At 33.1% G+C, this 13,252-nt stretch overlaps 2 protein-coding genes across 2 annotated transcripts in view; both read left to right on the forward strand.

The window, feature by feature from the left end:
• LOC111630731 (uncharacterized protein CG3556-like) overlaps positions 1–5,756 on the forward strand; it is a 7,223-nt gene extending 1,467 nt beyond the window's left edge. The window contains exons 3-10 of the mRNA XM_023374881.1: positions 1,565–1,684; positions 1,760–1,985; positions 2,255–2,505; positions 4,131–4,330; positions 4,415–4,610; positions 4,690–4,867; positions 5,393–5,523; positions 5,608–5,756. Of these exons, the coding sequence (XP_023230649.1) occupies positions 1,565–1,684; positions 1,760–1,985; positions 2,255–2,505; positions 4,131–4,330; positions 4,415–4,610; positions 4,690–4,867; positions 5,393–5,523; positions 5,608–5,675 (1,370 nt within the window). The 3' untranslated portion in view covers positions 5,676–5,756. The remainder of the gene's footprint in view (positions 1–1,564; positions 1,685–1,759; positions 1,986–2,254; positions 2,506–4,130; positions 4,331–4,414; positions 4,611–4,689; positions 4,868–5,392; positions 5,524–5,607) is intronic.
• A 2,913-nt stretch (positions 5,757–8,669) lies between these two features.
• The window catches only part of LOC111630730 (116 kDa U5 small nuclear ribonucleoprotein component-like), a 32,757-nt gene continuing 28,174 nt past the window's right edge, over positions 8,670–13,252 (forward strand). The window contains exons 1-2 of the mRNA XM_023374880.1: positions 8,670–8,766; positions 9,700–9,831. Of these exons, the coding sequence (XP_023230648.1) occupies positions 9,712–9,831 (120 nt within the window). The 5' untranslated portion in view covers positions 8,670–8,766; positions 9,700–9,711. The remainder of the gene's footprint in view (positions 8,767–9,699; positions 9,832–13,252) is intronic.

Genomic DNA, 13,252 nt, shown 5'->3' on the forward strand with positions numbered 1-13,252 from the left:
GTCGTTTATCCGAAAGTCGGTTATCCGAAAGAATTCCAGTCGGCCTAAAGTATAATTTTTATTTGTTTTTATATTTTTCAATGTATATATTTCGTTTGTAAAACATAAAGAAATCATTTTTAACGATACAGTAGCCACGATTATTATTTTAAAAAGTTTATGTTAGGCTTAACATCGACGAAAATTCAACGCGAAGCGACACGCAACGGAGAAAAATTTCAGGATGAGATAGGTTAATATATTTTTTCGTACATAATCGGTTATCCGAAAATAAGTTATCCGAACAACCCCAGTCCCCAATTGATTCGAATAAACGACGCTCTACTGTACTTGGACTGCAATTTGAAAAAATTCTCACAGTCGTCCTTCTTTCCTTAATCTCGAGAACGGAGTCAGATACACGAAAGACGATATCCGATGTAGAAAGTTTAGGGGCAGGAAGCCCCGATTAATGGTACATAAGTTATCGATTCAAATCGCGAGTCGTGTTAATTCAATTCAAATGTTTTTCCCCGTAAGCAGTTAGAAACACTACGGTACGACTCTATTGTTAAAGAAAGGTATAATGTACAGAGTCAAGCCACTACTAATTTTAAGAGCATATATTTTAAATTAGAAAATAGATCGAAAGAGGATTAATTTAATCTAGAACTACAGATCTATTGAAAGATATCTGCTGGTGTATAGTTGGGTTCGGGGTTGGCCCAGCACGTTACGGACCTTAACACAATTATCTTTTATGCTTTAGAACGTAATGGATTCTATCGAATAATATATTTTTACTAAGTTTTTAGATTATACTGTATTTTTGACAATTAAATAGTCCGATATGTCTTCTTATTTGCTATTTCAACGTGACAATCGGATTAATTATGCAGTAGAATAAAATAAACTTTAGTTTTCGGTTTGACAGTTCTAGAAATTAGCACGTGATCATAAAAAAATGCTTAATGGTTGGTTTTAAGCATAAACGCTTGAAACAGAACATTCATTTTGATTACAACGTAAATCGTAATGTGGAATCTTCTTCCCTTTGATACATCGCATCATCTATATATATAACCCATTCAACGGATGTCTGTCCCGTAACCGTTTGATAATGGACACTAGAGGCGCCCCTATCGTGTGTCATATTTCAAACATTCAAATTAACAAATTTTAATTCTTATTTAAATTAACAATATAAATTTTTATTATTCATTTGGCCAATAAATTATTATTTGGTCAATATAACAATATAAATAATTCAGTATATTTGTAATAGGAATTTATTATTTCAGGGGCTTACATCTCTCGAAGGGTCGCGAGTAGGGGTATGGTTCCTTTGACTTTATTGTTAGTACAGGGATCTACGGTTTGGGGGGGTCGCCACCTCTTCATTCGGATGGTAAATCTTACCATTCGGACTTTAACAGAGCTTAGAGCATATCGATAAGAACAAAAAAGTCAAAGGAACCGTGTCTCATGGAAATTTGTAAAGAACGCCCACTAGGGGGCGTCCCGAGCTACTAGTCCTTTATAAATGAAAATTATATTATAATCAAATATATTGTTCCATTTGCAGATTACCCCAATTGTGCCAGTGATCAAACTTACTGTAAAAATAATAGGAAGTGTATTCCATTAAAATGGTCATGCGACGGTTACGAGGACTGTACGGATAGTTCTGACGAACGCAATTGCCGTATGTTATAATTGTATTTACATAAATATTATTAATAATCAGCTATATTTATATAATTATTCTATTTTATTTTAGTAACAGAAGTTTATGGAATCGAATATCTGCATAGAGTAAGACGAAGTATAGATAGGGGGCATTCTTGGTTGATCGAGCAACGAAGGTCAGATTGGGGTTGGGGAAAGGACACGAGTCGAGCCATTGTCACACTCGGTCTCTCTGATAATCTGGATTTCGATACAAAAGATATAAGTCAATTAATGTTTAAACAACTGAAACTTCAACTTTCTGGAACTTTACTCACGTAATAGAAAATATTTTGTACTCGACGATTGATTACAGTCAACCCCCCTATAACACTGTTGATAATTCCGTTTTATATGAATTCCATGTTGTACGAGTCACTTAGATTTTACAAATAAGTGAGCCGTTCACAGCTCGGCACACGTATTTGTAAAATCTAAGTGACTCGTACAACATGGAATTCATATAAAACGGAATTATCAACAGTGTTATAGGGGGGTCGACTGGTACTTGTTTTAGGTAAAAGTACGAGTATATATATATTTTCAGAAAGGGCATAGAAAATATGGAAGCATACGAAATAGCATCGTACGTACATTCGTTACTGGCAATTTGTTCCGATCCGAGAAACTTTCAAGGATTCGATTTAGTGGAAGTATTGAAAGAAAAAATGGAAAAGACAGAATCAATTAATCCTATGGTCGCATTGGCAATTTGTAATGCCAATCAAATTCTTCAGTCGCGGCAACTAAAGAAATTAGAACTTACATTAACGAAGAAAGATTCACCTCACTTGACAGGTAATGATATCTCTTTTGATTAGTATAAGAGTTTATAAAGAGAAAAATTATGTTTTTATGCTAATATCTTATTAATTTTATGTATATGTTTTGTAAGAAATTAATTTTCTTAATTAATCAGATTATATTCTTGCCGTGGTATGTATGGAATTAGATACTTTTCAAGTTTATGATACAGATGAGTACCTATGGTAGAATATACCTAAATGAAGCTACGTAAAGCTGTAGATAACATAGATATAATAGCATTTAATGACATTTTGTCAAAAGATTTGTCCCAATTTATGTACTTCTATTTTAGTGCAAAAAATAAGAAATTTCTTACATAAATGCAACGATAACAAACAAAGCATTAATAATTTCGTTTTTACAAATAAACATTCAGAAATTTAATATAACAAGAATTTCTGATAATACAGAGTACAGTAGACCCCCTATAAAACGGATTCATATAGTTCGGATTCTTATATGACGGCGAAAAGAATTGCGACCGTATTCGTACAAACACGCTAAAAAAAAACTCTTATAATTCGGTAAAACGTCATCGCCGACTCGAGTCGCGACAGGATTGGTCGAATCCAGACCAATAGCGGATATTGCACAAACCGTTGAGTTTAAACGAGCAGCTGACCTACTAAAAACCATTTATTATTTAACGTCCATAAAAATTATATTTATATTAATGATGTCTCCAAAGTTCAGCGAATTTTTCGCAGAAAAATAATTTATCAGAAAACAATCACTCACCGATGCGCCACTCCGCGTTGAAAACAAGCTTAAGCAATGGCGTCGTCAAACGGTGCACACTCGGTAAGTAATCGTACGATTTTTTGTTTATAGCGTAGTTCCCAAAAAATTATACGTGTTTTGGAAATGTTGAGTCAAATTAGTCTAGAATCGATTNTTTCGCCAGTGCTGTGGCGCTGCAATCTTTGGCTATGTCTTAGGCTACTCAAATATTTTACGTTTTCGATACTAAATTAACTTCTGAAGTATAATTTTTTATTGTATTTATATTTTTCAATATATTTATTTTGTTCGTACAAAATAAAAAACAAATTTAACGATACAATAGTCTTCGTTAGGCTTAACATCGACGAAAATTCAACGCAAAGCGACACGCAACGGAGAAAAATGTCAAGATGGGATAAATTGATATATTTTTTCGTACATAATCGGTTATCCGAAACATCGATCTTCCGAGCAACCCCAGTCCCCAATTGATTCGGATAATCGACGCGCTACTGTAGTCTAGAATCGATTTATTTTATGGAAGAAAACCTTTCAAACAGCCATAGTCCGTAAACTGCATACGTTCCGGGCTGTGATTGGCTCGTGTATTTAAGGACTCGTAGAAAATGGATTCATAAAAACCGGAACGTATCTACCGTGTTATAGGAGAGTCGACTGTATTTCTTTATATTTCGAGAATAAAGGAATATAAATAAATAAAAATCTAGGAACATTGCAAAAATTTATTTTTTGATTCTGACCGGTGCATCGATGTAAATATGAAATCATTGTAAAAAAGGCAAATTTATAATTTTGTAATTATTTTGATCGAATTTCTAGTATAATTTAAAAAAAAAAATTTGATATATTTAATTTTCTGCAATCTTGTATAGAAACTCGGGCATATGCTATAATGGCGTTGTGGTGTACGAAGAACCGAATTAAGTCGTATCACATAAACTTTACCAGGAATGAAACTGTTGAATATAATAGAAAAGTTTTAACCTTTAGCGCATTAAAAAGGGAATTAACGACGTTACAGAACGAAGACGGTAGCTTCGGAAATTTATACACAACTGCCATTTTAATGCACGCAAGTTTTTATAATTCGTCACTACTTATATACACTGTAAGTATTTTATTTTATTAATTTTAATACGTCGATTTATGTTGATAGGCGATATTTTCCATGGATTTAAACGTCAGCACCGCGAAAAAATGGAATGTAACGAAAGCCATTAATTATATCATTTCTCAACAAAACCGAGACGGGTCCTTCGGAGATAGTTTGGCAACTTACTTAATACTTCCAATACTGAATGGAAGGACATTCGTCAGTTTGGGAAATATAAATTGCAACATGATAGAACCACGTTGGTATCTTAATTAATTCCTTCGGTATTTACACAATTTCTACATGAAATTATTAATTTTATTATTCAAATTTTCCAGGCAATGTTACGATTCAGGAAGAACTCGATTTTAAAAATCTTCCAAAGCATCGTGTTAGCTACTTTATTTTCGTTGGACAAGATAAAGATATCATTTCTAATATTTTATTAAACGTTCCTGTTAATTCGACATTTTACGATGTCATGCGCTTAGCTTCAGAAGTGGATTATAAATTTCGGTAAGTTACGCAGTTTCTCATTCCCACGTAATTGGGCTGCAATTTTAAAATATTGTAGACAATAAATACTCATTGTCAGCCGTCTGTCTTTCTTTAATCTCGAGAACGGAGTCATATACACGAAAGGCGTGGAAACCTTAGGTGTAGGAGGCTATACATGAACTTCCCACGCAAACCGAAAGTCACGTTATTTCGATTCAAATATTTTTCTCGAAAGGAATTAGATTTTATCGCAAACAGAAAAGTACGATGTACAGAGGCAAGCCACTACTAATTTCAGGTGGAGAGTATATAATTTAAACGAAATCAATTTAAGAAATGCCGTTAAAACTTAGCGACAATGGATTCTTGAAATACAATAGTTACACTCGATACAAAAAACAACACAATAGAAAATAATTTAGTTATATCCTTTGAGAGATTATTATATCAGCAATTTTCTGTATTAAGATTAATTAAAATTGTATTATTTGATACTAATTCAATCATTTTTCTTATATTAAAACGACATTTAAATCATTTCAGATTTAAATATATTGATTATCCGTGGGGTAAATATATATATTCGATATTTGGCCTAGTCAATGATGCCGAGAAGAGAAATTACTGGCAACTTTATAAAGCAGTGGATAATTCTACAATCTATTTTGAACAATGTAAGCATTTCCATTTATGTATTTTTTATATAATTTTTGTTTTTCACACGTTTCACAAATGTGCCATTTTTATACATTTTGCAGCACCCGATAAAGTGATTCCCGAGGAGGACGATGCATACGTTTACTGGTATAAACCATTGAGTGATTGAAAAATTTACGGTGTATATTTCGTTGTTTTATTATGCATTAAACGCAATGGCAGTAAAATTGAGATTTACTGCGAAACATAATATATTATCGAATATATTATCCAATTTATATATACAAAATTAAATATATCTATCATAAACCATAATTTTCTGCGTGTAATCCTTTGGTTATGTTTTTACAAGTCGATCTTAACGTGGATGCGGGTTATGCCAGGATAAAAATTATGCCAAAGGATTTACTATAGTTTCGTAATTGCTAATTAAACCGTAATTCAGAAACACCAGAACCTAGCTTTTCTAGATGTTTCTGAAGTTTACTTAGGATTTCTTTTTATAAAATTCTGGATTTTTGTCCTTTTCGTTTTGTCATATTTTCGGTCCGTTTCTCTTCGGAGCATTTAACAACACGCCTCTATCATGCATTTGATAGTAATTCCTGACGAAAAGAATTAACATTTATGGGTCCGAAGTGCATTTTGGGAAGCAAATAATAAAACAAATAGGTGAGCATTTTCTGGTAACTAGGTTCAATTATATTTCAGGTATAACAAGTCTAAAAAATTCATATTGCAAAGTAGAGGAATAATGAAAAAATAGGAAATATAACATACTTTATTACGACCAGACAGTGACAGATGCTCTATACTTTTGTCGTACTCCAAGTGGAACAACGTCAACGCTTTCTGTCAATCACTTTCATACCAGATGTTGTGCTTTCACATATTAGACCCGAATGTTTTTTCGACTGTTGAGAGAATTCCAGTTCCGGAACTACCAGCACATTCTCCACTTTGTACTTTTATGAATACAGCTTTTAACGGAACAATTAACTTTTTATTTGGATTTAAATATAAAACTAATTGACAATGTTCCGCATCTTTTAAGGAACAATGAAATTAGTTTGAGTATTTTAAATTTATAAAGATATTCTAAAAATAATAATTTTCGTGCATCTAACAACGCTAATAAGAATACAACACATTTGCGTAGGAATAATCACGTAGATAAAACAGGTTTTGAATAAGACATGGAAACTTGCAACACGAAAGAATTTGTTCTGTGCATATTATTAATTTAATAATCCTAACGACTACAGACTGCTCTCTTTTAATCGCATTGTTGGAAAAATATAAGAAATTTTTGAAAATCGGCAGTACAGTATATATATATATATACTGCCGATATAGTATATAGTATATTTATAGTATATAGACTGCCAGTATATATGTATATGTTACCGGCAGTCTATATACTATAAATATACTATACTATATACTATATCGGCAGTATATATATATATATACATACACACTGTCTAAATAATTGTGAAATCAATTTTGCCCTATATGTAAATACGCACAAGCATTAGTATCTTCTATGTTTATCAATGATAACAGTAATTATATCTCACAAGGAATTTGAATTTCATTCATGCAACTTTTCTCTCCAAAAATTCTAATTCGAAACCAGTAAATGTAAATCATCACATACCACAAATTATTTAACAGAAAGAAAGAAAAATGTTTACTTTTATAATCAAACAACAGATTAAGTATTATTAACAGCCTAATATTCAAATGGCAGTAAACTGATGAGTTCACAAACACTTTAATTTGCTGAGAACAAGTCTACTTCTTACAGACACTAGCAACGAATACGGAAAAGATATAAATTTATAGAAGCAAAGTAATGGACAGATGCCCGAACGCAAGACATGCAACAGTGTTACCGTCAGATTGAAAATATTATATTGTATATAAGAAAGTAAGATATGGCAATTCATAATGCCCTTAAAGCTAAGTATTATCTTTACATTTTTGGGCTCAGGATACCTTGAAACGTTGAGAAATGCAAACAAATTCGGAGTTTTTTTGTATGTATAGTTAGTGTGTGTAGGGGGCACGAATACTACAGTAGTTTCAAGACGACAAGTCACGGCTTGTCGTCTTGAAACTAGTATTAAATCGAATAGATAGGCCATATTTTTGTTGGCCTTGTCAGCTTCTCGGCATCGAAATTTCAATTTCTGCCAGTGTAATAACCGACTTGGAAAAAACTTGACCTATACGGTATACCTAGCAGTTTGTTTGACAAACTATACACCTTTCCTACACCCGCAAAATAAAAATGTGAGAAACGAAGGGACTCTCAATAAAGTGTTATTTTAAACTAATCATTTTAAAATCGATGATAGGTTAAAATCCATAAAAATTATTTCCCACGGACTTGTTTCCTTGTTGAGGATGATCCATCTAATCATTAGTACGTCACCCGGAACTTTATCAGTATTGGACGCCAAACCCCTAACAACAAACTCCTGACCTCATGGAAATAACCCAGAAGGAACCCAAATAACAAGTGAGAGCGATGACAAATCCAGTCAGTCGTCCTGCAAAGATCGCCTCCTCAAGAGTTTATACAGTGGAAAATACCGTGCATCCGCCGATCTTATCATAAGGATATTTTACACACCTAAGTACCTCAACACAAGTCGGATACCTCCCTCCGAAGTAGCTCCTGTTACTTAAACACTCTAAATATCAAGAACATTCCACCGAACACCCCAAGAATCCCGACGGTGAATCATCCAGTCATCAGCCCCATTGTGGACCTGGCCGAATCCATAAATGTAAATGTACGAAAAAAAAAATGTACACGATTCATAACGAAAGAAAAATATAAAAATAAAAGAAGTAAAAGTATTTTGTATTGATACAAAGGCAAGAAACAAAAAGCTATTAAAAAGAGATTATTTAAAAAATTCCGCGATTTTACGACCCCCTCCGGATTCGATCCCGGATCCCATAGCAATAGGCTGCCCCCTTAACTACTCGGCCATTCATATAAAAAATGTTTAGAAAACGAATTAAATTATCTTTAATTATTACAAAACTTTACGAAAGAAAAATATTCCAATAAAATCTTAATACATTAGCAAATCTTAATTTTAAATTTCATTATTAAAATTAATAGTTTTTTTCTTTTCTTTTTAAGGGAAAATTTCCGAAAACAATTTTCGTACACCAGATGGCGGTATGAGTAGCGGCAAGATCGTTTTGTAGTCGTTTGGCATGTTTGGTTGATACGAGGAGTAAGTCGTTTTTATGAAAAATTTATTTATTTTACATTTAGTAAACAAATTTACAATATCTTTTTATAAAGTAAGGTCATTTTATGAATTTAGCAAACTATTTTAAGGTAATTTGTGTATTTATACGCCTATACATTAATCACTTAAAAGTTACTTGTATCCAATCTCTGTTAGTACAAAGCTTAGATTTTACTTTATAATGAAGATTTGAATTATATTTACGTCACAATAAACAATTGCTCGTTCCTTAATATAACTGAATAAGAATCTGACTATTTGAATTAATTAAATTAAACTCAATTAAAGGACCATCAGTAGGGGGTTCATAAAACAAGACATAATGTTACAATGAAATATTTGGGTTAAAGTGTACCTAGGTAACACCAATGGTGGCGCTTCTGACTGTTTGTGCTCTTGACGGACTCCTCCGGGAGGGGAGCCGGCGTCGGGCCGCCGAGTGTTTAACGTCACTCACGGTAGTTCTTGAACAAAATAAAAAAAAAAAAGGAAACTTAGACTCAGGGCTGTGGAGTTGCGTAAAAATCTACCGACTCCGACTTTTCCTTATCATCTGACTCGACTCCGACTCCGGCTAAAACACCAAAACTCCACGACTCTGACTCCGACTCCGACTCAACAGCCCTGCCAGGGCTGTGGAAGTTGCATAAAAATCTACCGACTCCAACTCCGACTCCAACTTTTCCTTGCCATCCAACTCTGACTCCGGCTAAAACATCAAAACTCCATGACTCCGACTCCAACTCCACAGTCCTGCTTCGACTAAAAATATAGTTATTGTAACCTAAGCTAACCGAAGTGCTGCCATTGGGGTTACCTAGGTACACTTTTCTGTAACAACTGTCACATCATCATCATCATCATCATCATACCTTGCTGATATAATATTTTATTAAAATAATTTTTGTTTTACAGTCTAATAAAACAATGGATACCGATTTATATGATGAATTTGGAAATTATATTGGTCCCGAATTAGAAAGTGAATCGGAAGAAGAAGAAGAGGAATACGACAGGCAAGATGCTGACGTTCAGGAATATCACGAGGTTTGTGGCAATTTTACAAGATACGTGCAACAAAAAAATATTCGGTATAACATAGTATGTGGAAGTGACAAAATCAAAACAGTTTCAAATGTTGAATTTGGCTGTCAAAATCTATATTTAATTCTTTAATTAGACAGATAAATAAGGTATTTTATATTCATGAACATATTATCTGCTACATAAGACCAAAAACTATTTTGAAGGTATTTTGGTGTTTTTTTTTTGTATTTATGCTACCAATTTACATGAATTAGATTAGTATATTAATTGCATTTTGTAATTGTTTTGCTTTGCATTTCAAAATCAAATGAATGTTAATTAATGTGTTTGCATGAGATTCATTAGTTTTTGATGAAATGTTTTGATTTTTAATGTTTGTTCAAATTTTACTTTTTCTGCAAATTAGTGTCAAAGTAAATAAAATTAAAATTGTTCTTTTGTTAATGATATATTCATGATCTTATTTCATTATCAATATAATAACCAAAGTGTCTTTGTTTGCTTGATTGTTTGTTTGGTTTCATTTGTTGTTTTTCTTTCTCAATGGATGGCAGTACTTCATAACACGTTGTAATACAGTCAAAGTTCCCTCTAAGCTGCATGGCTGCACACTACTCAAATTGTTGCCGCGCACATGAATTTATGTGCTGCGCAGGTGAGTGTGCACACTGATATGAACTGGTTATTATTAGATAAAAATGAACGCCACAAACACCTAAGATACCAGCAAGAAAATTAAACACAAAGTGCAAATGTGTTCGCCCTGTGTTAAATGGATATCATCAGGCAAGCAAACTGCTGAGAAAAACACCGGGGTTTGCCGAACACGTGTGAAGGGGTGGGGGTATTGATGTAATACTACGTTCGCACACAATCCATGACTCACTTCGATCTCGATTTACCCACAATCTGGATTGTGACTGTCACTAGTCGAACGTCGTGCTGTTCGCACAGGCAGTCTGCTCGAGAAGAACCTGGCTATTACACGCGATCATAAAACTGACGTAACTACGCGGTAAGTCACAAACACCAACAAACAAAATGGAAGTTTTGGTTAGAAATAAATACTTTTTCTTGCCGTACATCTAATAATAGACAGATGTCGTCATCTCTCCAGCTGTCTTTTTTATTTCTCTGTCGATAGCCCGACACGTGTTCCGCAGCCATCTTGTATTTTCTTGCGCGCGTGGGATTGTGGGATCTCTCTTATGACTGGATCTAGTTTCAAGAACTCTCTCTCCAGTCAATCTCGATAGAACCTCGTTTCAATCGAGATTGAAACGGTCGAGAGCATTTGCACCACGGAACTCTCTCTGACCTTAGTCACAATCTAGATCGAAATGCTCGGTGCGAACGGGGTATTAAGAGAGGGAAGAGGGGTTTTACAGTTCATAGAACAACTTCCATGCAGAGGGGAATGAGTCATCCTAGCCACATTCCATGATTTATTCATGTTCAAATTGGCATCATTCAGATCATTTATAGAGATTAATAGATAATATTTTGTATGGAAGTATGTTTTAAATGTGAGTAATGGTTTTGATTTACTAGATACTAACGTGATTAATTTTTTCTATAAGAAATTTCATTTGTTTTAGTGTTAACTGTCAAACTATCAATTCACTTTTCATATAAGGATCACCAGTGACCAAGTGGTCTTAGTATCCTAACACTGGGAGTTTGGTCATGGGTTTGTGCCTCGCTCAGATGGGCTTGCCATGTGGAGTTTTTCGGGTTTTCTCCACATCTGTAATGCCTATATAGAGGCCAGTAAGGCATCCCCCTAGGCATATCGCCAAAGTGTTGTGTTGACATAACTTAACAAACAAACAAACTTTTCATATACGTGTATGTGTAACTAAACTACCTTGAATAAGTGACAAGTAAACTCCAATTTTGAATTGATTATTCTTTGGTATTTCAAGGAAAATATTCAACTAATTATGTAAGTTTATAAATATTATTTATTTTAGTATTTTATTTATTATTGTTATGCAAGTGTATTAAACTTTTACTATAAAAACCATGAAATAAAAAAAGTGTAATTTTATATTAAATGTACAGTAACAAATTACACATAATTATACATAAATTATACATAAACAAATTAGAACTGATCGAAAGACTAATTAATAAAATTTAATATATTTCTAGATGTTTAATATTGATCGGTGTTTAAAAATGTTAAAAAGAAAAGAAGCAGAGTTAAAAAATAAGGCTTGAAAATCTTTTAAAAGAGAATGGCCTTCACATCTCGTAAATATTGATGCCCCATTTCAACCAGAAAAACAAAAGACAAAAGTTGGAAATATTTTTAATTATTGTGAAGATATTGGCGAGGTTGTGTGCACCATTTGTGCTAAAGCAAAAATTGGTGGTGAATTTGCTAACGGAAAAAAATGGGAAGAACGGAAGTTAGATTATCTAAAACTACATTTAAATCACAAAATTCATTTACATGCTATTACCACATTAAATAATCAAAACAAATTTAGAATAGAATGTATTTTAAGTGAAACTGTTGAAGATCGAAAAGCAAAAAAGGAGTTTAATCAGAGACTAAAGTCTAATCCTGAAATGATAAAAGTGTTAATTGATAATGTGCTATTGGCAATTAAAATAGATGCTTCTATGAATTCTGTTCAAGAATTCATAGAACCATGACCATGTAGCAAAGTATGTAAAAATACCAGAATCTTGGCACAGCAAAAATTTTGCATTTGAATTCATTGAGTGCATAAGTTTTGTGCTTAAAAATGAGATTATGGACACATTGAGAAAATCTACTTTTCATACATTAATAGTCGATGAAAGTACAGACATTTCTGTTAAAAAAATGTTAATACTATACTTTAAATTTAGACCAGAAATGAGACATTTTATAAAACAGTATTTGGAGGTATTCTAAAATTAAGAGCATGTGACAGTGTGGCTATAACTGAAGAAATAAAAAACTTTTATGTTAAGAATAATATTGATATGCAAAAAATGGTGATGTTTACGTCAGATGGGGCAAGTGTTATGCTTGGGAAAAAAAATGGTGCAGCTGGAATTCTTTGACGGGACATAAAACATTTAACTGAGCAGCAATGTGTGGCACATAGAGAAGATCTAGGAATATATGATGCATGTCAAAAGGTCTCAATAATGCAGGACATTGAAAAATTGCTTCAAACTGTATATACAATGTTCAGTTGATCACCCATAAAAAAACAGAAATTAGAAGAACTTGCTGTTATTTCCAAACATGACATCGTATCCTTTAAGCCACTGAATGAGGTGTATTGGTTATCAAGGCAATTTGCTATGACTGCTTTGATGAGGAATTATGATGCTTTAATTGAATATTGTGAAGAACAAGTAAATAATTTTAATGATCCTACATGCAACTACTGCATAACGATTTTGACAAATCCACAGT

The sequence above is a fragment of the Centruroides sculpturatus genome, unplaced genomic scaffold, assembly GCF_000671375.1.
Source record: "Centruroides sculpturatus isolate CEXI.00-Female unplaced genomic scaffold, Cexi_2.0 scaffold444, whole genome shotgun sequence".
NCBI classification, from domain to species: domain Eukaryota; kingdom Metazoa; phylum Arthropoda; class Arachnida; order Scorpiones; family Buthidae; genus Centruroides; species Centruroides sculpturatus.